The 27636-nt window shown below is 30.5% G+C and overlaps 1 protein-coding gene across 1 annotated transcript in view; it reads left to right on the forward strand.

Annotated features, from left to right (window-relative positions):
* Sema1a (semaphorin 1a) overlaps positions 1-27636 on the forward strand; it is a 751515-nt gene that overhangs the window by 682158 nt on the left and 41721 nt on the right. The window contains 2 exon segments of the mRNA XM_065501135.1: positions 3450-3530; positions 9574-9719. Coding sequence (XP_065357207.1) covers positions 3450-3530; positions 9574-9719 — 227 coding nt within the window.

Here is a 27636-nt window from a genome sequence, read left to right on the forward strand (position 1 = left end):
TTAATTTGTTCTTGCTGAGAAACCATGGCAATGCGGTAAATGGATAGATCAAGTGCGATACAAACCGAAGTCATCATATTATTCTTTATAGTATTCTCAAGTAAATATTCTTAAAAATAATCAATTGAACTATTTAATGATGTGAAGACAAGTCGTAGAACCGATCTCCAAAACTATTCAGCAATCCTACATAATGTTACCATTGAAGTGGGAATATGATATTTCATGGATTGCAGAAAGCGCGAAATTAAAATTATGGCCATGAAGACATGGCAATACTTTCTCCCTATTGCCTATTGGGACATTCTGAGGTCTCAATAGGCATCTCAATAGATAATCCCATCTCATTAATACACCCAAAGACTTTCCATTAGCTTTGGTACCATTTTCAAAAAACAATGATTCTCTAGAGAATAATTCAACGAACTGTCTTTTAAATAATTTTGAAAGCCAGTCTGCAATTTATTTCATAACTAGTTATTTAGAGGGAAAATCCTCTAATCCTCTGACATTTTTGTAGTATTATTCTCTTACTCGAACTATTTATGGATCCTGTCTCCTTAACTCTCTTTCTAGCAACTCTCTTTTAAAATGGAGACATATCATGTCTGAAACTTTTCTAAGTAGATTAATATTTATTTCAAAACCATTTCTATAGCTGTAGTACTCAAGGAGATATTTTTCATCACAGCTTTCTACTGAACGATGTCTGCCCATCGTTGTTAAAATAAACTCAATGAATTTTAGTATCAATTTCCAACTCCATCCAACAACTCTGTTACAGAATATTCCAACCGTAGTTGTGCTGCACACATTTATCGCCAATGAGTACAAAACGAAGGCGTTATTTGAACCCGTTGATGACTTCATATAGAAGAAATGAACATATTATTGTCCTATCCAATAACTAAATTGTTCCCATCTTATATTGTGAAGTGCATTAGTTTTAGGCCTGTTTTAGAAACACGAAAGGAAAACAATTTTGTATGAAAAACAATAATATAAAAACTGAATAATGTTCATAAAACAAATTTGAAAATTGTTAACCTTTCGTGTTTCTTAATCAGGCTTTAAGTTCGACAGTTGTTTTACTACCATTTTAGATTTGAATTCTCTCAACTGAACATTTGGTACTACTCTCAAGTAGATACAGACGAATTGATCGATCTTTTGGAGCGAAGAAACATTAAACGAGATACCAATAACATCTTACAAAGAGGCTGTATACAGTCTCTGGTATTGAAAATAAAAAAATGTAGACTTAAACAGACAATATTAGCATCGATCCATGGACAATAAACGAATCTTATATCCCAGTCTCAAAAGTTTCTACCTGTTCTATTGTATTAATTTTGAAGGGCAAATATCTAACATTTGTTCTCACTTAGTTATTGAACATTATAGTGTAAACAGCGAAGTTTTTTTTTTGCTACGAAAATGTCGAATTTTGTGACAACAAAGCGTCATATGTGCGAAGTTTTGCTTAAGTTCTGGTTTGAGATGGTTTGTTTGGTTCAGAAGTGGTGATTTTGACACGGATAACAAATATTGCCCAGGCCAGCCAAAAATGTTTGAAGACCAAGAAGTGGATGTATTACTCTATGAAGATTGTTGTAAAACTCAACAAGAGTTAGCAACATCAGCAATCTCAAAACGTTTGCAGAGGATTCATCCAAAAGAATGGAAATTAGGTACCATACGAATTGAAGCCGAAAGACCTTGAATTGAAAGACGATTTGGTATGTCCGAAATGATTCTTGAAAGCTATAAAGTTTGCACCGAATCATTACTTGCGATGAAAAATGGATCCATTTAACCAGCCAAATCGACACCAAACCAAATAGTCATGCCTCTATAGTAATGCTCTTTTTTTGGTGGGAGAAAAGGGTCCTATCTATTATAATCTGTTAAAATATGAAACCGCAATATTCCATCATGACAAAACTCGGACACATGTTGCAATACCTGTAAAAAACTATTTATAATGAAGTGGTTGGGAAGTTTCATCTCACCCGCATTATAGAACAGATTATGTCCTGTCCGACTACGCTTCACTTGGTAGCAGAGTATCCGAAATTGGCTTGATATGTTCTTGGCCTCAAAAGATGACCAATTCTTTTGGCTCGGATTCCATATGTTTCCAGAGAGATGGAAAAATCTCTTAGCTAACAATGGCCAATACTTAGCTAAAATAATGGTTACAGAATGGATCGATTGTTACCGACAAAGCTAACGAAGCTAGCAATATTGGTTTTGGAAAAGAAAATATGTTGTCCGTGTAAGCAGCGGACAACATAATCTCAATAACTATTTTTTGGACATTCTGCATTTTGTATTTAACTTTATTTAACGAACATTTTCTAAAAGATAACCGATTCATGATAATTCTGCATAATTAATTTTATACAACTTCCTTTAATTATTCCCCCAAAATAGTTGTGCACACCCATTATATGTTTATTTACTACATCAAATTGAAATTACTTTAGTCTGTTTTATAACAACTCTCTTCATTTATCCTCCATTTTGTTTCTTTCAACATTATTTTTTGGTTACACATACATAGATACATACATATGTAAAGGGTGTTTCTTTAATCCCGATAGAACTTGAAATTGTAAAACCTAACATAAAAAATTTTATTATTTTAAAGATCAAGATCAACAAGACATTAACATTTGAATGTGATTTCGGACATATGGCCTTTGCGACTATTCTCGAAGAAGCTTATTCTGGACGTCCAATTTTGGGCAACTTTTTCGAGCATTGCTGGCTATATGTCACGAATAACTCGAACAATGTTGGCTTCCAATGCTTTAATTGTTGCTGGTTTATCAGCATAAACCAGTGACTTTAAGTGGATCACAGGAAGTAATCCAGATGTGTTAAATCGCACTATCTTGGAGGCCAATTGACAGGTACATTTCTCGAAATCAAGTTATCGCCAAATTTGGATTTTAATAAATCGATTTGCCGTATATCACGCACGGATCAATATCATCCATTTTATCAAACAAAAAATCATTGATCGTGCTCCGGCGGAATTTTTGAAGAAACTTGGTTCAATGATGTCACGAAACGGTGCATTTTTCTGGATGTAATGGAGTCTGTAGGGTCTGTTGTGGAGTGGAGTGGCCAAAAATAAGGCTTATCGCTGAACACAGTTTTGCTATTTTTCAAAGTAAATTTGGATAATTTAGCAGCGTTGTTCAATCACCAATCTATTCATAATGATGTGCCAGAGTGTGTGAGAGCATAATAACATTTGACAGTTAAGCCTTTTGTAGGTTCTATTGGGATTAAAAAAACCCCCTTTATGTAGCTTTACATATCTACATCACTTGTATGTGTGATTTTATTGGTAGACTTCCATTAAATTTATTAAACCATTTTTTTCCCATTTACTACTCCTTTTTACTATACATTTTTTCAAACCTTTCTTATTACAGGATATTGCGGATACATTTGAGGGCAGTTTTAAGGAACAAAGTGGCATCAACTCTAATTGGCTGCCGGTCAATAATGCCAAGGTAAGTGAAAAGAAACAGAGAAAAATAAAGCAGAATTCCAGAGAATACACTAACTGATAGTCTGAAGTTTATGAAAGACCTGAAAATTGTTATTTTTGGCAGTTTTTATTTGTTAATCCTATTTTCTTTAAGGAAAAATAGAGAGAGATTTCATTTATTTGTTTATTGTCACATAAAGTATTTTTTTCTTCTTTTTATTCATATGTTTTTCATTAATTTTATGTTTAAATTTTATTTTCTTTTGATTATTTTATGCATAAAAGTCGTTTGCATGTTGTTTGTTGTTACTGGATTTTTTTTAATGCCCTAAAACCTTAACCAAAGGGGGGTTGGTCGGTGGGGTGTTGGCGTATGTTGGAGGTGTTTGATGGTGTTTATGATAAAAATAAATTGGGTCAAAGTTAATTAAAAGATTTTTATAGTAGAGAGTGCAAGCATACATACATATTTAAAGGTAACGAAATGTGGCGATACGAAAACAAACAGGGGAGTTTTAACCCGGCAAACAAAAGGGTTTAAAATAATCAAGATATTTTTAATAAGAAAACATTTGCTTTGGATAATTCATACAAATTAAATTAAAAATTTAATTATTTAATCAAAGAAAATAGCTACTTTTTAGATTAATGAATTTACCATAAATAGCAAACTGTTTTTCCAATGTCGAGCATTTAAAATCGTTTGAATCATAGAGGAACATGGAGCGGAAACTAGAAAAACCTCAAACAAAAAATACACCTACGAGTATTGTTTCCGATCTATGTGTATTTATCTATGGTTTGAATATTGATTTGAAAAAACGTGTATATTTCGTCTTAGTCTACTCTTACACACAGCAATTTTTCTTGAAGCAAGTCTCTTCAATTCACACAGAAAGTCTGTGTTCAAGTTTTTATATGTCAAAACGTAATATGGCGCCATAATGAGAATGAAATAACAAAAGAGAATTGAAGTAACTACCCTGCAGGGAATGCCAATAGTAAATTTGTAGTGATTTACTAGTGACATTGTCAGTAGCACTACTACCATATGTACCCCAGCCAATGAAATCTTCTATTGACATTTAACATTAGCTTGTCATTATAAATCCACCAGTAGACTGTATCACTATTGACTAGATAGTTACTTTCTATACCTATTGACTACACAGCATAATAAAAAAAAAAAAACTATTGACTCGATCGTCGACAATGTCACCAAAAATGCACTAGAACTGTTTTCTCTAATGTATTTCTACTGACGCTTTAAGGAAAGTTTGTCGACATTTTAACTAGTGCAATTGTCTGTAGAGAAATAGTATTGACATAGAGACATATGGTCCTAGGCTGGCTACAGGGTATCTTCTTTCTCTCTCTTTCTCCTACTTACACAGACTTGCTTCAAGAAAAATTGCTGGGTGTTAGGGTACTGCTACACGCTCAATATATATTGTGATATTTGGATCGCGATCCATTGTAATGGATCACGCAAATATAGGTTATTCTGCGATTTGGATCGCGATCCATCAATACTGCATGCTACACTTTCAATAAATGTCGCGATACTGGATCGCGGTCTGCCTAAAGACTTGAGAATTACAAATGTTTTTTAGTTTGGAAAATTTGTATTTTGAATTTTTGTTTGCTGGGTTATTAAGTATGTTTACATACGTAACGTTACCATTTGTAGGTTTCTATGAGTCTGTCAAAGTAGTTTTTTTTTAAATAAAACGTTAATTAGAACAAGTTTGTTTAGTTGGTTGGTATGCAGAAAATGTTTTGAACAGTTTCTGTGGAATTTTCTTTAAAGAGATTTTGAAGTTTGCAAGATGATTTTGTTTTTTAAATTATCTCTAATTTAATACAAAAGCTAGCCAACTGGGTTCATAGAATCGTAAGCTTTTTGAGGTCCAACAAATATTGAGTTTCAAGCAGGATAGAAAAGTTTGATTTTCTGTAGAAAATTTTGTGTTTAACAGTTTGTTCTACGAAAAATTCTTTAATAGAAAATTTTAAAAATTACATGTTCTTAGCTTTTATTTTGAAGTATTTGTGCAACATAAAATTATTCGAAGTATTGGTCATTGTTAGCTATGACCTTTCCCCATCTTTCTGGCAAGATATGGATTTCGAGTCAAAAGAACTGGTCATCTTTTGAGGCCAATAACGAATCAAGTCAATTTTTGATACTCTGAAGAGAGAGCGTTCTGCATCGATCGAAACAAATAGTAGCCGGTCGAGACATAAGGCGGGTGAGGCAAAACTTCACAACCACTTCTTTCTAAACAGTTTTTTACAGGAATTTCTACCTGCAGCCTAGCGTTGTCATGATGGAATATTACAGTTTCATGTCTGCTCAATATTCTGGGCATTTTTCGGTCAATGCGGTACAGGTTTCCTGATATGGTCTTGCCAGATTTCAGCAGCTCGTAATATATAGGACCATTGTGGTTCCACCAAATACAGAGCATTACCTTATCTTCAAGGATATTTGGCTTTGGTGTCGATTCGGATGGTTGGCCGGGCTTCACGTACGTTATATTATGCTTTGTGTTATCGTAATGGATCCATTTTCCATCGCATGTAATGATTCGGTGCATAAATGATTTTCTTTTATAGCGTTCAAGCACAATTTCGGACCTGCAAAATCGTCGTTCAAGGTCTCTCAGCTTCAATTCGTAAGGTACCCAATTTCCCTGCTTTTGGATGAATCCTGCTGCTCGCAAACGTTTAGAAATTGCTGCTTGAGTTGCTCCCAATGATTGTGCAAGCTCTTGTTGAGTTCTAAAACAATATTCATGGATTAATTAATTAATTTTCCAATTAATTTTCTTCAAAGTTTTTTTTTGCAGACCTGGGCTATTTTTGTCTTCCCTGTCATAATCACCACTTCTAAACCGCACCAATAATCTTTCGAACATTGAAACTGATGAAACACATTCACCATAAGCTTCGGTGAGCAATCGATGTGATTCAGCGGTATTTTTTCAACTTAAAGAAGTAAAGCAAAACTTCCCGCTCAAAATTTGACATATAATGACACTATAATGGTCAATAACTAAGTGAGAATAAATGACAAATATGTATCCTTCAAAACGACATATAAGAAAAACCGATACGCCATCTATTATAAATCCGGCATTTAAGTCATACACCCAATATAACAGTTTCTTCTATAGAAATTAAGCGAACATTTTGTGTTTAACTGCTTTTTCTAAGAAAAATCTTCTGTGGAAATGTTTTTCAATAGAAAATTTAAAAAATTTATTGCGTATAATAGTTTTTCTAAAGAAAATGTTGTGTATAACAGTTTTTTCTATGGAAACATATGAGTAAAACACTTTATTCTATATAAACATTCGAGTATAACAGTTTTTCTATAGAAAGACGTATAGTTTACTATTTTTTTATAAACAAATTGTGTATAACAGTGTTTTTCTATAGTATGTATAACAGTTTCTTCTATAGAAAAAATTACATATAATTTTTTTTTATAGAAAAATTTGTGCATAGATGTTTTTTTTATAAAAAAGTTATGCATAACAGTTTTTTCTATAGAAAAATTTTTATAACAGTTCTATAGAAACATTTTTTATTGCAGTATATTCTATAGAAACATTTGTGTATAACAGACTTGTCTATAGAAAGATTGTGTAAAACTGTTTTTTTATATAGAAAATCTTGTGTATAACAGTTATTTATAGAAAATTTGTGTATAGCACTAATATGTATTGAAAATTTTGTTTATAACTGTTTTTTCTATAGAAACATATGGGTATAACAGTCTTTCTATAGAAAAAATTATGTATAACAGTTTTCTTTATACAAAAATTTGTCTATAACAGTGTTTTTCTATATAAATATTTATGTATAACAGTTTCTTCTATAGAAAAATTTGTGTATAACAGTTTTTTTTCCATAGAAAAATTTTGTATAACAGTTAGTTCTATAAAAAAAATATATTATTGCAGTATTTTCTATACAAACATTTGTGTATAACCTATTTGTCTAAAAGTCTGAATAAAACTATTTTTTATATAGAAAATCTTGTGTAGAACACTTATTTATAGAAAATTTCGTTATAACAGTTTTTTTTTCTATAGAAACATATGAGTATAACATTTTCTTTCTGTATGAACATTTGAGTAGTTTTTCTATAGAAAGAATTATGTATAACAGTTTCTTCTGTAGAACAAATTATATTGAATAGTTACAGTTTTTCTATAGAAAGAATTATGTATAACAGTTTTTTATACACAAATTTATGTATAACAGTGTTTTTCTATAGAAATATTTATGTATAACAGTTTCTTCTATAGAAAAAATTACATATAAATTTATAGAAAAATTGTGTATAACAGTTATTTCTATAGAAACCTTTGAGCATAACAGATTTGTCTATAGGAAAGTTTGGGTCAAACTGTATTTTCTATAGAAAATCTTGTGTTATTTATAGAAAAATTTGGGTATAACACTAATTTTTATAGAAAATTTTGTGTATATCATTTTTTTCTATATGAACAATAGAGTATAACAGTTTTTCTATGGAAAGAATTATGTATAACAGTTTTTTTATAGAAAAAATTGTGTATAACAGTGTTTTTCTATAGAAAATTGTATGTTTCCTCTATAGAAAAAATTACATATACAATTTTTTTATAGAAAAGTTATGTATAACAGTTTTTTTTATATAGGAACATTTTGTTAGTTCTATAATAAAAACAATTTTATTGTAGTATTTTCTGTAGAAACATTTGTGTATAACAGTTTTGTCTACAGAAAAGATTGGGTAAAACTGTTTTTTATATAGAAAATCTTGTGTAAAACACTTATTTATAGAAAAAATTACGTATAACACTAATTTCTATAGAAAATTTTCTGTATAACAGTTATTTTTCTATAGAAACATATAAGTATAACATTTCTTTCTATATGAGTATAACAGTTTTTATATAGAAATAATTATGTATAACAATTTTTTTAGACAAACATTTTTGAATAACAGTGTTTTTCTATAGCAAAAATTACATATTAACAGTTTTTTATGGAAAAGTTATGTATAACAGTTTTTTATTTCTATAGAAAAATTTTTTATTGTAGTATTTTCTGTAGAAACATTTGTGTATAATAGATTTGTCTACAGAAAAATTTGGGTAAAACTGTTTTTTCTATAGAAAATCTTGTGTATAACAGTTATTTATAGAAAAATTTGTGTATAACACTAATTTTTATAGAAAATTTTGTGTATAACAGTTTTTTTTTAAATATATTTTCTTATTTTATGGAAAGTTTTGTGTATAACAATATTTCCATTAAAAATATTAGTTTTCTATTGAAACACTTTTTTCTATAGAAAATTTTGTGTATCAGTTTATTGAATATATAGATTCCTGTGCCTGTTTATACTCATGTTTTTAGCTCACTCTAAAACATTTTTAAATTCTTCGAAACCAATTTAATTTCTGTCTACATCCAACAATATTCCACAAAATATGTCTCTTTACCTTGATTTAATGAAATTATTGTTAAATAAAATTATAAGTACATACTTTATGCTGACAATAATTCATATAAAAATGTATAATAAATCTAAAGAACTTCACAGGCCAGCAAAGTGGAAACAACCTACCAACAGCCAACCCCAAAATGGCAGACAGAAACATTTATAAAATTCCCAAAAAAATTAAAAAAAAAAACGCAAAACAAAATATGAAAGACAGACAGTCCAAAACAAAAGATAAGCGGAAAAAAACTCATAACTTTTATGCTGCCAAAAATATTGTACTCTTTCGTTTAACTATCAAAAGTTGATAAAAAGGAAAAGAAAGGAAGCTTGTAAAAAAAAAAACAACATAGACAGACAGTTCCAAAAAGTAACATATTTTCCGCCATTTTGACAAAGACAAAAAGTAACAAAAAAAATTAACTTTTTTTGGTTGCTTTCATTATGCAGGGTTTAAGTTTTTAGTTATTTTTTTGTTTTGTTGTGCAGTTATTTAACATTAATATTTTGCTCACAATATTAAACTTTGTAATGATTACATGGCTTTTATTTTCTTTTGCAGGTACCCGAACCACGTCCCGGATCATGCCATAATGATTCACGAACACTTCCGGATCCGACATTAAATTTCATCAAAACACATTCACTAATGGATGAAAACGTTCCGGCATTTTTCGGTCAACCAATTTTGGTTAGAACAAGCACTATGTAAGTACCATTACATGGCATTACATTACATTACACTATTTTTACACAATACACCCCCCTCCAAACCCCCTAAGCCTTTATCGTTTATTATCGTTTACATTCTAAAATTCTCCAAAAAAAAAATTATGAGTTAAATGCGAAAAAAATAGAAACAAATAGAAAACAAGACAAAAATTGTTAAATCCTTAACAAAAAATAAACATGTTTCTTGCTTGGTTGGCTTTATGGTTTAGCGTTTTGTGTTCCTTTTTCAAATAACAGATTTTTAAAACTTACAAAACGTTTCTGCTGCTGTCTTCTTTTCAACTGTATTTAACATTTTATGTGTAACCAACCGTAGTTTCTGTGTGTGTTGATTTCCGCTGATTTTTACACTCTTCAGCATTTTGTAATTGAAAATCAACAGTAAATTTGTTGTTACAAAAATTTTCAGGATATGAGCGAAAAATCGCGTTTGTTTAAAGTCAATTTTTTAAAGTCCCCAGATAACTTATTGATCCAGATTTTTAATTGGTCCTAACAATTTAATTAATTAATTTAATTATTTTTACTAAAATTTAAACTATTTACCGTTAAGAAAAATGTAGGAAACTAGGTCTCAAGAATTCTAATCTTGTTCTTTACCTCAGAACTAATACTAATGTTGTCAAATTCGTTACAAAACAGATGACCTATGAACTATAAAATGCATAAATCGTTATGTATATTCCAGCTTATCGCTATCGAAAATTTGCCAAATCGGTACAATGTTCTTTAAAAAATTGCTCATATCACAACTAATATTTAGTTTCATAAAGATAACTCTAGTTTCATACAAAAAAGATGCAAATTCCAAAAATCGTTGATTTCATAAACATTTTTAATTATAAAAAATCGCAAAGCCAAACCATAAATTCAGAGTAACGAAAATTGAATACATCACAAATTAATTTGAAATAACTTTTCTAAAAATCGTTTATTTTACAATAAAAAAACTCTAAATCCCAAAAAAAATCTGTAATTTATAGAAAAATCTCTAATATCTCCAAAAATAGTCAATTTACAACGAAATCGCTAATTTCATAAAATTCGAAAATTTCAAAAATCGATTGAAAAAAATATTTCTACAAAAATCTCCAATTTCTTCAAAATAGTTTAAAAAATAAGCTTTTAAAAAAATCGCTAATATCATAAAAATCGCAAATTTTGAAAAAAAATCGCCAAATTCATAAATGCACTAACTTAAAAATATCTCAAATTAGTTTAAGAAAGTACATTAAAAAAAAAAACGCTTAAATTAAAAATATCACAATTTAGATTAAGAAAGAGAATCGTCAGATTCAGAAAAAAATCGTGAATTTCATAACAATTTTCTATTAAACAAAAAATCTCCAAATTCAGAAAAAACGCTAATATCCAAATATTCAAATTAGTTTAAGAAAGAACGAAACCCATTAAGTTCACAAAAAATAGTTAATTTCATCAAAATTTCCCATTAAAAAAACGCTTAAATAAAAAATCGCCAAATTCAGAAAAACGCTAATTTAAAAATATCACAAATTAGTTTTAAAAAAGAACAAAAATCGTTAAATTTAAAAAATAAATCGTAGTTTCATAAAAATCTTAAAATTCAGAAAAATCGCCAATTTAAAAATATCTCAAATTAATTTAAGAAAGAACAAATAATCGATAATTTCATAAAAATTTCCCATTAAAAAAACGCTTAAATAAAAAATCGCCAAATTCAGAAAAACGCTAATTTAAAAATATCACAAATTAGTTTTAAAAAAGAACAAAAATCGTTAAATTAAAAAAAAATAAATCGTAGTTTCTTAAAAATCTCAAAATTCAGAAAAATCGCCAATTTAAAAATATCTCAAATTAATTTAAGAAAGAACAAATATCGTCAAATTCAGAAAATATAATCGTTAATTTCATAAAAATTACCCATTAAAAAAACGCTTAAATAACAAAATCGTCTAATTCAGAAAAACGCTTATTTAAAAATATAACAAATTAATTTAAAAAAGAAAGAAAATCATCAAATTAAAAAAAAAATTGTAACAATAAATAAAAAATCTCCAAATTCAGAAAAACGCTAATTTAAAAATATCACAAATTAGTTTTAAAAAAGAACAAAAATCGTTAAATTAAAAAAAATAAATCGTAGTTTCATAAAAATCTCAAAATTCAGAAAAATCGCCAATTTAAAAATATATCAAATTAATTTAATAAAGAACAAATATCGTCAAATTCTGAAAATATAATCGATAATTTCATAAAAATTTCCCATTAAAAAAACGCTTAAATAACAAAAACGTCTATTTCAGAAAAATGCTTAGAAGAAAGAAAATCATCAAATAAAAAAATCGTTAATTTTATAAAAAATCGCTTAAATGAAAAATCGACAAATTCAGAAAAAAACGCTAATTTAAAAATGTTTAAGAAATAACCAAAATTGTCAAATTCAGGAAAAAATTGCTATTTTCCTAAAAAAATATCGCTGAAATTAAAAATCTCCAAATTAAGAAAAAACGCAAATTTAAGAATATCACAAGGTAGTTTAAGATAGAACAAAAATCGTCAAATTAAAAAAAACGCGTAAATGAAAAATCTCCAAATTCAGAAAAAACGCTAATTTATAAATATCATAAATTATTTAAAAAAAGAACACAAATCATCAAATACAGAACAAAAACTAATAAAAAACAAGTTTTAAATAATCGCTAATTTCATATAAATTTCTAATTTTGCCAAAGATTTCAAAAAATTCTAAATGTCATGAAAATCGCTAAATTCAAAAAAAAAACTATTAAAAAGAACATAACATAAATAATTTTTAAGAAATTGGTTTTCCTAAAAATTTAATTTTGCATATTCAGCAAAAACGCTAATTTATAAATATAATAAATTGGTTTAAAAAAAAGATTAACAAAAATCGAAAATTTTGCGAAAAAAAATTTTGTTTTAAAAATTCGCTGATTTCTGAAAAATTTAAAATTTTTCTCAAAGATTTATCAATTTGATAAAAATCGCTTTTATAACAAAATTCAGAAAAAAAAAATAAAAATACTGTGACAGTTTTAAAAAACAACACAAATTCCACAAAAAACGCTAATTTAAAAAAATTGCTAAATTCAGAAAAAAGTATTTTTAAAGTACATAACATAACAAATTTCATGAAAAATCTCTAAACTCTACAACAAACTTCTAATTTATTAAGGAAATCTGCAATATTAAATCAGTTTCATCAGTTCCATATTCAAAAAAACTTTCTTTAAATATCACAAATTAGTTGCAAAACAAGTATAACAAAAAATCGATAATTTCAGGAAAATCTTTAATTTTTTAAGATAAAAATTTAAATAATGCATAACACAAATTAGTTTAGAAAAGAAGACGATTTCCACAAAAAATCGCTAATTTCATAAAAAACGTCAATTTAAGAAAATCGCTTAAATAACAGAAATCGCCAAAAATTGAAAAAAATTGTATTTTGAAAATAGTACATAACCCAAATTAAATAACAAAATGTGTTTTCCAAAATATCTCCAGTTTTTTTTAAAAATCTCCTAAAAATTTCACAAATAAATCGACTTTATTAGAAAAACCGCTAATTAAAAAAATATATCAAATTAGCTTAAAAAAGATTTCAACACAATCTCAAATTTTTCAAATGAAAAAAACTCTAACATCAAAAAAATTGTTTGTTTTTATCGAAAAAATCGCAAATTTCACCAATTTCTTAAAAATCGCTTAAATAACAAAAAGCTCCAAATTAATAAAAGCATTAATTAAAAAAAAATATCACAAATTAATTGAAAAGAAGAAAAATTTTCCAAAAAATCGCAAATTTCGTGATCGATAATTTGAAAAAAAAAATAGAATTTCGTTAATTTCTCAACTGCTATAGAAAAAATTATATTTTTTTCCCAAAAATTTACAATTTCACAAAAAAATCGCTGATTTCGATAATGTCGAATTTTGTGTCAACAAAACGTCATATGCGGGAAGTTTTGCTTTAGGGTTCTATCTATTATGAGCTGCTGAAATCTGACCAGACCGTCACATGGAAACTGTAAGGAACGCAACTGATTCGTTTGAAGCGAGCATTTGCCGACACCAGACATAAATCGCGCCTTTCAACTTTCAAATTTATTTTTCTCTACTCAAATAATGCGTAACAATATTAATGTATCCTTTTTGTGTACATTAAGCGTGAACCAAAAAGCCAAAATCATCATCGTCATCATCATCACGATTGCCATTGTGAACATCATCAGTGATACGGATCCGTAAAATTTGAACTATAACAAGCCAGCACCAACCAACATTTAAACATATTCAAGTGATGATGATGAGAATGGTGATAGTGCTGCTGCTCCTAGTGGTGGTGGTTGTTGCTGCTGATGCTTGTTGTTCACTTGTGTTTTTTTTTATGTTGCTGTTTTTGTTAGTGTCCTTGTTGTTACGTTTAAGCACGTAATGTTTAAAATGTTGCCATTATTTCAATGCAGCAAAAAAATGGGAAAAAAAACAAGAAATATATATTTTGTAGCAGCCACAGCCATTGCTTTTGAGTGTTATTGTCATCATCATTTTTGTAACTACTTCGTGCTACAACTATCCTTTTGGCACTTGCCCTGTATTCGTTCCCCTTCCTCCATAGATACACAGTCCATTTTTTCTGGTTTTTTTTTTTGTATGTTTGTGAAAAAAAGTTGCTGTTGTATGTTGCCACTACTATACTGCAGTCATTGTAAATATTATTACACAACAACAAAAACAGCAACTACAACAATGATGATGATGATGACGACGACGACAACAAGAAACAACATCAGCAGCTACAACAATGACAATGACATTAGTGAGTGTTGCACGGCACACACTCAAACACAGCATAAACCCCGCAACCTGCAACACCCGGAAAAACTGAAAGTCCCCTCCCCCCAACTCCTCGCAAAAGACAACCATCCAACCACATTTATGAGTTTGTACGACAACACAAAATATTTTGGATGAGGTTTTTCCTTGCTAGTGCTAGGAAGGAGTTTTTGTGCAACACAATGACGACAGCGTTTATATTTAGACAGGGCGGAGGAATGAATGAATGAACGAACGAACGGATGTTGTTGATGATTCGTTTAAGTGTGTATGTTACAGTTAGTGTTTTTGCTTTTATTTTTTGGTGTATTTTAGTTTTTGGAAAATTAAACGAATCTTGTTAAGGTCTCATAAAAATTGTCGAGAGTGTAACCTTTAGTTAACCCTTAACTAAAGAGGTTTACTTCAATTGCAACCACTACAAAAAGTAAAGAAACGAAAACAAAAACAACAACAAAAAAATAATATAAAACCAAATATTTATCACAATTGTAATAGGAACGAGCACGATTACCACAGCCAGTGCCACAGTGCAAGCATGATGAAAGAAAATAAACTATTAATTAAACCAATTAAATGATATAGACTCGATTAGCTTCGTTTAATTTACTAAATAACTATTTTGAATTGTTCTTTTGTTTTGTGGCTTAAGAGGCTCGTTAGGGTTTACCTCGATTTAATTAGAAGAAAATTGCAATTAAGAGTTTGTTTAAAGGATGTTGAAAAAGGACAATACATTTGAAAAATATCCTTTTCTCTGATTCTATAGCAAATGTGTTGCAATAAGTTATATTCCTTTTATAAAGTCTTTAAAAAAAATTGTTTTAAGGATTTTGCCTTCGATTTAAGGATTATAGATGTTTAATGGATTCTTTAGAATTAAAACGGTTATCCTCAATTTAGTGAATTATTTCTGCAGTTAATCTTCACAATGGAACTATAAAATATTGAATTTAGCTCCTTAAATAACACTAATGCGAAATGGCTCTCAATTAATTACACGTTTTTATTACCCTTAACCCTCATCCTGTACTTATGAGTCAAAATTTATCAAACAGTTTTTTTTGGCTTTAAAAGAGAACGTTGCTTCTTTTGTCAATTAGCTCGAAATATTCAACACATATTTCAATCACTCCGAGACGCGTTTTAAATGATTATAAAAATCTCAATCAAAAACACGCTATATTCGCCAAATTATAATTCCAAATACAAATTTTAAATATTTTTAGGTAAACAAAATTTTTTTTTTTCCAAAATTTTTTTTCTAATTTTTTGGAAAAAAAATTTTTGATCCATTGTAGGTCCAACTTACTATGGTCTTATTTACGTCGTTGCAAAGGTCTTTGAAATATCTATCATTAGATATCCATATTGTCTATATTAATGACTTAGTAATCCAGATATAGGTCAAAAATCGAGGTTGTCCTGGTTTTTTCCTCATATCTCAGACATTTGTGGACCGATTTTGCTGATTTTAAATAGGAAATTTCTCGAAAGCATGTCTGACAGAGTTATTGATGATTTGGATCCCGAAAATATCTGGGGTCTTCAGAAAATTGATTTCAACAGACAGACGGACATGGCTTAATCGACTCCGCTATCTATAAGGATCCAGAATATATATACTTTATAGGGTCGGATTTTGGAAATTACAAACGGAATGACAAACTTATATATACCCTTCTCACGAAGGTGAAGGGTATAATAATGTTGTTTTCGTTTCATTTGTGCAGTACATGCTAAGGGTTAAAGATTGCTCGTACTCGGTTATTTCACAAACTCACTGGGTGTGATATATTATGGCTTTATTACGAGGGAGGGTAAATAAGTCCATGACTTTATGCATTCCCCGCCTCTTGACTGAAAAAGCAACACACAAAACCTGTCAACAGGCAGCTGCCAGTTGACTCCTGTCAAAATTTGTACAAACTGTGTTATTTAGTTTATTTTGACTTGAGGAGAAAATGGAAAAAAAGTGAATTTTTTGCGGAAAAAAAACCATCACTCAAACCCACACTAATTTTGATAAATACTATGAGAACTTCAATGCTAAAAAGGGGTTTACTGTATTTCGTTGTTGTCGGAAGATTCCGAACGTTCTGGACACCCCAGTTGAGGTCTCTGCAGACGAAACAATTGAACAAAATCACGATATGGTGTTGGCCGATCGGATATTGAAAATACGAGAGATTGTGGAAGCCATAGGCATCTCTCATGGCTCAATGGTTACAATATTGAATGATCACTTGGGTATGAGAAAGCTTTACGCAAGATGTATGACGCGTTTGCTCACAATCGGGTGCACAAATGTGAAGTTTTTATGGCAAAAATCCATGAATTAGGCTTCGAGTTGCTCCCTCATCCATCCTATTCTCCGGATTTACCCCTGAATGACTATATCTTGTTTCCAAACTTGAAGAAATGGACGTTATAGTGTAAGCAACAAAGTTGTTTTTTGCTTAGAAAATGTCGAATTTTGTGCCAACAAAGCGTCATATACGGAATGTTTTGTTTTACTTCAGCCAGCCAAAAAAGATTGAAGACCTAGAATTAGAGATATTACTCCATGAATATTGTTGTAAAGCTCAGCAAGAGCTTGCAAAATTATTGGGAGCTACTCAAGCAGCAATTTCAAAAAATTTGCAAGCAGCAGGATTCATTCAAAATCATGAAAATTGGGTACCATACGAATTAAAGCTGAGAGACCTTGAAAATCGATTTTGCATGTTCGAAACAATGCTTGAACGCTATAAAAGAAAATCGTTTTTGCACCGAATCATTACTTGCGATGAAAAATTTATCGATTACTATAACCCGAAGTGTAAGAGATCGTATGTGAAGTCCTGCAAACCAGCCGAATCGACACCAAAGGAGCAAAAGGTTGCTATCTATTATGAGCTGCTGAAATCTGGCCAGATCATCACAGGGAATCTGTACCGAAAGCAAATGATTCGTTTGAAGTGAGCATTGGCAATATGCGACCAGACATAAAACCGTAATATTCCATCGTGACAATTCTAGGCCACATGTTGCAATACCTTTTAAAAATGTATTTCAAATGAAGTGGTTGGAAAGTTTTGCCTAACTAACGCTTTCTAGTCCAGACTGTGCTCCGTCTGACTACTATTTGTTTCGATCGATGCAGACGGCTCTCTCTGGGATACGCTTCACTTTGGAACAGAGTATCCGAAATTGACTTGATTCGTTCTTGGCCTCAAAAGATGAGCAGTTCTTTTGGTTCGGAATCCATATGTTGCAAGAAAGATGATTCGAATAAATTTATGTTCAAAATAAAAGAAAAAATTTGAAAAAAAAATCATTTATATGTCCAATAAATAGAAAATGATAAAAAGTTTTAACAATTCTGTTCAATGTTCTCCACTATTTTGTGAAATAATCTTTTAAATATACAGGTAAGCCTCCATTCGATATTACGCGAACTCAAATTAGCAACCATTTTTTCAAATACGCGATTTTTATATAACGCGATTTTATATAACGAAAAAAACACAAGCGAATAACAGATTTCTTTTTTGAAATCTTCGTTAATTTTTATAATTTTTTTGTTATGTATTAGAATATTTTGTTTTTTTAATTGACATTTTTTCCTGGTCCCACAAAAGCATTTCGTTCTAAATTAGAACCTCGTTTTACGCGAATTTAATTTACACGCTACTTTTTTGGGCCCAACAAACCGCGTAAATGGAGGCCTACCTGTACAATGGGAAAGATTTTTGTTGTTCCTACAATTCGATAAAGTTCAGACTTTAGCCTGAGCCAGTTTGAGGGAAAGGATTTTGTCATGTCATTTCTTAAATTGAACTGTGTGACAATAAGTCACTAATCTGCAATCCATTTAAAACGATATCATAGCAAAGAGATTTGTGAGATTTGTCTGTTTGTGAGAGAACGTAAAGGATTTAATTAATGAGTAACGTTACTAACTAAACGACTATTAAGTACATTATCGTATAGAGTAAACAACAGATGCTGAGATATGAAATTGAAACAGTATAGATTTTCGAAAATTCAAATATTTTGGGGATAAAAACACTTAGCCTTATATTTTCTAATCAAAGACTGAAATCAAATTTAAATCTTATTCTCATTTACTCCAAAGACATAATTTTGTAACGTAGATTTTTTGACATACACAAAAATTGATAAATTCAATCGTTTATTTCAAAAACCAGACAAGCAACAAATTATTGATTTTGTGAAAATCAAAAAAAAAATCGTACAAAATTGATATTCTTGCCTATGAAAGTTATCCATTTGTGTAACTGTTTGATAAACAGAAAACTTTTTTTATATATATTAACATATATTTAAAAAATTAATATAAAGTCTGCACTTGACTGGTTTCTGAAATAAACAACCATCACTATTTCTTAAATTTCATACGAAATATTCTTAAATTTTATTAGGAACTTTAAAAGTAAAATGACAAATGAACTTTCATATTCATATATTGGGGATTTCATATCAAGAGAACCAACTTTTTAAATCGATGTCTTCCGATCGGGATGAATTTCTATTGGATAGTAATTCAGACACAATAGTAATTTCAACAAGATCGGTGTAGAACTCTCTGAGTTAGAGGGGTCAAAATTTGACATTTTTGACTAGCAGATATTTTTTCTCATCCACGTAACTTATTACCTATTGTTCTTAGCAAAATGTGTCCTAAATAGTTAAGATAGCTATTTCTTCAAAATTTTTTAAAAAAAATATAAAAAATTTTTGACATTTTTTTTCCCCCGAAATCAATACTAAAATAAAGCTTAGATATTTTCCTTGAAGACCTATTTAGTCGCTTAGCGCGATGCGAGTTGGATATCTATCAAAATAAATGTTTATTAACTCAAAATATAAAATTTTTGACTTATTTTTGCAAAATCAAAAACTTTGTTGACTTTTTTGGATTTACTATCCAATAGAACTAACCTTGCTGCAAATTTCATCCCGATCGGAAGACATCGATTTCAAAAGTTGGTTCACTTGACATGAAATCCCTCATATTCCTCATTTTTTCACATTTATTGATACCTATACAATTTATGGAAAAAAAATGGATTAGGGCCTTGTATTACATAAGAAATAACGTCGTTCTGCACTAAACACTGCTTCCTTGGATTTGCTTCACCATAATAGGGAGACAATATGTATTTTTTATTTTGCTTTAAACGATGCATTTACATTTACAAAACTGTAATAGCCCAATAACTCAATTTTGAATTTTTTTGTGACTTGACTGGTTTTTGAAATAAACGTTTCAATTAACAGTATTAAACAGTTTGGTACCTCTTTTTAAGTTAGGCTACCGTTACTAAGCTAAGCTACTCTTCTGACTGAAGTATGAGTCGGGAAAGGGGACATGGTATTGGATGACTTTCCTTCTAATTATACCAAGATTGATATTCTTTATTGCAATGACTGACAGTTCAACATAAAATCAATATCTTTGGACAAGGTTTTAAAATTTTAAAAATTTTGTTTCTCATAAACAAATTATTTAACTCCCTTTTTTGGGTACTAAACTATAGAAATTTTTTGCACATGTTTTTAATCACTCTCAAACTATATAAACAATAGTGATGGTATCACATTTTCATTTCATTCCAGTTTTTTTTTTTTTTTTTTTGCAAATTTTACTTCAATGTTTTATTTGTTTGTTGTTTGCTGTGTTGACATCTTCGTGCATGGCTTTCATTATTATGGGGGGAAAAAAAGTCAACTTTGCTAAAAGGATTAGCTGCATATTTACCACGTACATAGTAAATTTGCTATGGTGTGCTATGCTATGTATAGTCTAGCAAACAAGCGTTCTCTTGGTTAAGTATATGAATACATAGTTTGTGTTTTTATTATTGTTGTTGTCGCCTTTATTGTTGTTGTTGCTATTATTGTTTGTTGATGTAATTGCAAAATAACATTAACCAAAAGTAGAGACAAACAGAAAAAAAAACTACAAAAAAGGAGTAATAGCAACTGAAACCCATAGTACTCGTAGTTGTAACCAGGATAAACAAACAACAGCATGGAATAGACGAAAACAAGAAAAGGAAGTCATACAATGATAGTTAATATTTACACACATTTATACACATCCTTTCACATATACATAGCTGTTTCTCATACATATTTATACTTATTTCCATAGCCATTTTTACATTTAAAATACATAAATATGCAAAAGTTTTTAATGTTTTTTTGTTTTGTTTGCCTTAAATCCTGTCTGTTTGTAAAAGAGCTAATAATTTTATAATTTAAATGATTCCTAAGCAAGGAGCAAAACCGCTTACAAAATAAAGAGGATTTAGTGCTTATTTCAAATAGGTTTTCTATAGTTATGAGTTGAAGTCATTTTCAAAACCCATGTTATTTTTATACTTTTTACCATGAGTGAGTAGCAAGGTAATATTGTAAGTTTGTCATTACGTTTGTAATTTATATTCTGGAGAGTTCTAGATAGCGGAGTTGATATAGCCATGACCTGCTGTATGTTGAAATCAAATTTCCGAAGCCACCATATATCCTCTGTAATCCAACTTAGGTTGCTATTTAAAATCCTCCTACAACTTGCTGAGTTATTAACAAAAAACCGCGACTACCATGGTTTGTTCACCAACATTTTCCATTGTGAATAAGACATAAAGAGAAAAAACTTCTACCCCAAATTTGAAAACCTATTACTCGTCATTAAATCAAACAATTTTCTTAAAACAACCGTAAATATTCTCGAATCCATTGTGGAATTATTTAACTATCTATTGTTATCTGGAGCAACGGCTGATGGCATCAATTCTTCATACTTGCATATACTACGGCAATTCAGGTTGCAGCTGCCCTGCAACCTGCAAAGATTTTTTCGATTCTAACAACAGAAAGTCAGTTAATAAAGATATATTACTATTGAAACTACAAAATGTTTGCCAACCCATCTAAAATTGTTTGGTCACAACTAGAAAATTCTGTTATTAAGGCTGAATCATTCAATTGGCTACAAATTCCGTAGCAACAAGGAATCCGATGGTAATGTGTAATTGCAATTTAGTACCTGCCATATTCTACTAGGTCACAGAGCTCTTCACACTTTGCTATCCATTCTGATTCCTTTAGTATTGGTCACTTCTTTTCAACATCCGCTCTCTCAGTACCCTATACTAGGTGCTGACCATTAGTTTCACCACTCTCTTCTTCACTTCCAAATCCAACTCCGAATCACATTACCATTCACATAGTACATAATATTTTACATTCCACTAGTAACACTATGAATTCCCAGTCAAATTTGTTTTCCACAACGAATCTGATTTCTCTGTGTGATCACAGGGCACAGGATTTGTCAGTTATGCCCAAGATCTGATCTCCCAATATCCTATAGTAGTAATTCGATCGATGGTTTCACTGAACTCTCCTTCGGTTCCAAATACAATTCCGAACATTGCTTTGCAAGTTAGTCAGTAAATTCATCAACCAAATTATACATGGCTTGAATCTCAACTTGGAAGATGCTACATTCGTCGAAAAGCCAGCATGACATCCAAGTGTTTATCTCAACAATGTAAGCACCAGCTATCTTTGTTCAATTTCGATTTCAGCAACAGTGCTTTCTTTTCAAGTGGCTTCAAATTCCGTAGCCACAAGGAATCTGTTGGTCTGTGTAATAGCACTTTAGTACCTGCCATGTTCTACTGGGTCACAGACCTCTTGACACTTTTCTGTCCATCCTACTTCCCTTAGTATTGGTCAGTTCTGCCCAATATCCACTATCTGAGTACCTTATACAAGGTGCTGACCATTAGTTTAATCGTCCTCTCCTTCACTTCCAAATCCAACTCTAAATCTTAAGCAATTTCATTACCATCCTCATAGTACCTCCACTAGTAACACTACGAATTGCCAGTCAAATTCGTTTGCCATAACTAATATGTTTTCTTTGTGTAAACATAGGACACAGGTCAGTTATGTCCAAAATCTGATCTCCCAATATCCTATAGTAGTAAATCAATCGGTGTTTTCACAGATCTCTGCTTCGCTTCCAAATCCAACTCCGAACATTGCTTCCAAAGTTCGTCATTATCAACCAAATTATACCTAATCAACTCCTCGATGCTTCAAAAACAGCCAGAATCTCAACTTGGGAGATGCTATGTTCGTCGAAAGTCTGAATGACATCCAAGAGGTTCTCCATAATGTAAACACCAGCTTCCGTTTCTATCTCAGGATCAATCCATTCCTGAAGTCTCTCAGATCACTGCCAGATATTCTTATCCGGGATTTTGACAAGGGTATCTTACCAAAGTTTGTTTTGATTATCTTAAAATTCGTAATCCCCGAATGAATGAAGGTCTGACCATGGTAAACAATATTTTTGTTTTGCCTTTCCGGATTGGCCTCAATATATCCTACAAACATAGTCCTCTATGTAGTAAGAGGTAGTAAGAATAGAATGATGTACTGGCCTTTCTTAACAATATCATCTTTGGCATCTCATGTGACAATTCAGAAAATATCAGATTATTTCAAATATCTTTCTTGCACAAGCTTAGACTCAGTGACAACAGTACAGTGAGCTAATATCACTTGCTATTCCCCAAAAAAGGGTGTTATATCCTCTAGTCTTCAAGTGGTTTTACTATTCTTGTCCGTTTCGCCCACTTGCATCTGTAGCTGTCTTTTTTTGGCCTGACTACGGACATTAGTCAGTGTGTCTTCTTCTTCCACTTAAATTCTATTCGGAATCCGATCCTTTGACCATAATTCATATCCCCATTTAGTCAACGATATAGCGTCCTTTTTTGGTTCATTATTGTTTCTTATATGCAATTCTTAGAAATATCCTCGTACAGACGGACCATCTCAAAGACTGGACAACTGTCGTACATCCAACTTTTGCGCTAGCTTTGGAGAGGATCTGTTAACGACTAGTTCCCTTTAAGAACTAACTGATCACATAAGTCCTTAACACAGCATTAAACCACATTGACCTTAAAGTGCATACTGAATTAATTATCTATTTAGCCGTGATTTGCACGGATTAACGATATTATCCTAGAATTGAATTGAGTTTTAGTATAAAACGTGTCTGAAGTTCCACCTTAATTGATAAGTTTGGAATTAATAAGCCTATCAGACTTATGGATTAATATAGTATTCATCAAGCTGGAGTGTTCAAGATCACACGATCAAAAAATGGGCTCAATTACAGTCACATATCTGACAGAGATATTTGAATTGATTTTAATAGTCAAGCTGCTATTAAACTCCTAATTGATGTGAACAACACATCCAAACTTTTCAATGAATGTCGGACGTCGAAATTGTGTGACATTCTGGAATAGAGGACACGATAGAGTGTGTTTATAGGATTCAAAAGCAAACTGGTATTGGATAGCTGAAGTGATCACTTCTATGATTTTGTCACTATCTTCGGACCTTTGCTATTTTCATTACATTATCTGACTAGAAATGTATATGCTTCTTGATACCTACTCTGCTTTTATATCTCCATGTGTTTTTCTTATACATGTTTAACTTTTCTTTTCAATGAAAAAATTAATATCTTTTCACACATACAGGTGTTATAATAGCAAAATACATGGCAATACATTTTCATGAATTAGGTTTTTGGCTCTCAGTTAACCTATCTTCCTGTCTTCTCTTTATGAAAATGTTTCTCTTCAGATAACTCAGATGGAATTTAATGGACCCAAGTGGTCTACACTAACTTGTCGTAACAACCTGATCTAATTTAACCTGATCTAATTAACACGAAGTCTGGTTATGTGTTTAACTAATAGTTAAACTGACAGTTTTTATACAAAAATAATTTTAAACGACAGTATGACTATTAGTTAACTCATAACCAGACTTCGTTTTAATGGGGGTTAGTGTAAACAGCTTCATTTTAGAGAAATGTACAGCTGCTAACTTGAACTATTTCTTTATGTTAAAACAACATTTCTTTTGTAATCGCCATAATCATTACAGTACTAATATTCATCCTCTTTTGCTAAATAAAAACCCTTTTGTTTGCCATGACTAACACTTTCCTTTCATTTCCTGCTGACTTTAACACTTTACACTGACTTGCATTACCAAAAAAAATTTTGCTAAATTTCAATAATCCTCACTCTCTTATTGATCTTAACCAATCCCTTATACATTGATTAGATGGCTATTTTGTTATTCTTATAACCCGGCCAATATTAAATCAAATTCATTCATTCTATTAAATTGGAACTAATAAAATCCCCAGGAGAAAATTTATCATCATGTGTCAGCATGACATATTCATAAAAAAAAAGAAATAACAAAACCAAAAAATACAACTGAATTACAAGACATTTTACATAATAAAGAAATGACGCCTTATTTAGAGTTACTCAAGGTTTTACACTGTTTCCCAAAAAAAAATGATTAAAATGAAAGGAAAAAAATTACAAAGATAAATAATATCTAGATAATTGAATACTATAGCATATTTTTAGGCTGTATAGTTTACAAATTAGTACAGCATGCTTGTAGGCTGTATATTTTGTAGGATAATGTAGCCTGATTTTAGGCTGAACTGTTAATTTAACGATTTCATAAAACTATCTTAAAAATATGCAAATTTTTAAGGCCTAATTTATTTAAAAACATTTAAACATAATGTTATAATCTTATAAAGTAATAATGTACAAATTGTCTAGTTTATTAAATAATGCTAAATAGTTAGCATAATTTAAGGCTTCATATTTATATTGTTATGCTTCAACTTGGAGAGTTTATTAAAACCTAAAAGTAGGCAACAATTTGTTAAGTTTCTCTTTATTATTTTATGAATTGCTTTAGGAACTAATGTAACGTTTATTAATCCCTTGTCCACTACGGAAATATCACATGTTTTCAAAATTGAATTTAACCAAATAGAAAACACATACAATACACAAAAAAAAGAATACTGACTGACTTAACCAAATAAATTACATCCGGTTCAAGTACAACCATATTACTAATATGTTGTAAAGGAAGCAGCAACAACATGACAATTTTTACATTATTTCATTTCTTAACAATGTTCGGTCATGTTCAAACATGATTTTTTAACAATAGAACACAATATTTTTTTGTTTTCTCTCTCTCCATCTCTCTCTCCAAATGACACTTTTACTGACAATATTGACCACAAAACTTTTGGCCCAAAAAGTATATATTTATGGATATTTGTGGGTAAATGGAGAAGGTTGTATGTTGTATGTAGTATGTTGTGCATATAGTAGTAGTAGACCCATCAACAATATGTCTATTTAGACCAACCATACACAATGTTATTTTCCTATTCTTGTTTAAATATAGAATGTAAAACTTTCTTTTCTAGCTCAATTTTTTTCTTCCATAAATAATAAGAATAAGCTGAAGAAAAAAATTGCAAATTCTGTTTTTTTTTCATACTTTTGAAAAATTTGACCACAATGACATTACAAGAATATGCCAAGAAAATATAATAAATAAAAGTTTTCTTGTCAATTTCTTAGTATTTTATGTTTGTTTTTTGCTGTTGTGTGAGAAAAAAAAAACTGAAAGAAAAGTCTTATTGAAGAAAGTCCAACACAAAGTTGTGAAAATATTAATCAAAAGCGATTACCTTGATACCTTATATTAGTGGATTATATCTGCTTTTGTCAGTATAAAGTTAGTTGAGATAATCAGTTAGTCTCTAATGTTGTTTCCTTTAATTCATTATAATCCCAGTTTATTTGTAACTTATTATAGGTATAACATGTAATTAGCTACATCATTTTAATAAAATTGTTTTGGTTATGGGGGATTTTGAAAAATACAACATGAAGTTGGCTGCAGTTCTCAATTTGACACTTCCATTCTCTTGTTATGCCTACTTTAAATTAAGAACTGAACTAGAACTGAACTAGAACTGAACTAGAACTGAACTAGAACTGAACTAGAACTGAACTAGAACTGAACTAGAACTGAACTAGAACTGAACTAGAACTGAACTAGAACTGAACTAGAACTGAACTAGAACTGAACTAGAACTGAACTAGAACTGAACTAGAACTGAACTAGAACTGAACTAGAACTGAACTAGAACTGAACTAGAACTGAACTAGAACTGAACTAGAACTGAACTAGAACTGAACTAGAACTGAACTAGAACTGAACTAGAACTGAACTAGAACTGAACTAGAACTGAACTAGAACTGAACTAGAACTGAACTAGAACTGCACTAGAACTGAACTAGAACTGAACTAGAACTGAACTAGAACTGAACTAGAACTGAACTAGAACTGAACTAGAACTGAACTAGAACTGAACTAGAACTGAACTAGAACTGAACTAGAACTGAACTAGAACTGAACTAGAACTGAACTAGAACTGAACTAGAACTGAACTAGAACTGAACTAGAACTGAACTAGAACTGAACTAGAACTGAACTAGAACTGAACTAGAACTGAACTAGAACTGAACTAGAACTGAACTAGAACTGAACTAGAACTGAACTAGAACTGAACTAGAACTGAACTAGAACTGAACTAGAACTGAACTAGAACTGAACTAGAACTGAACTAGAACTGAACTAGAACTGAACTAGAACTGAACTAGAACTGAACTAGAACTGAACTAGAACTGAACTAGAACTGAACTAGAACTGAACTAGAACTGAACTAGAACTGAACTAGAACTGAACTAGAACTGAACTAGAACTGAACTAGAACTGAACTAGAACTGAACTAGAACTGAACTAGAACTGAACTAGAACTGAACTAGAACTGAACTAGAACTGAACTAGAACTGAACTAGAACTGAACTAGAACTGAACTAGAACTGAACTAGAACTGAACTAGAACTGAACTAGAACTGAACTAGAACTGAACTAGAACTGAACTAGAACTGAACTAGAACTGAACTAGAACTGAACTAGAACTGAACTAGAACTGAACTAGAACTGAACTAGAACTGAACTAGAACTGAACTAGAACTGAACTAGAACTGAACTAGAACTGAACTAGAACTGAACTAGAACTGAACTAGAACTGAAC

This window comes from Calliphora vicina, chromosome 2, assembly GCF_958450345.1.
Source record: "Calliphora vicina chromosome 2, idCalVici1.1, whole genome shotgun sequence".
Classification (NCBI taxonomy): Eukaryota; Metazoa; Arthropoda; class Insecta; order Diptera; family Calliphoridae; genus Calliphora; species Calliphora vicina.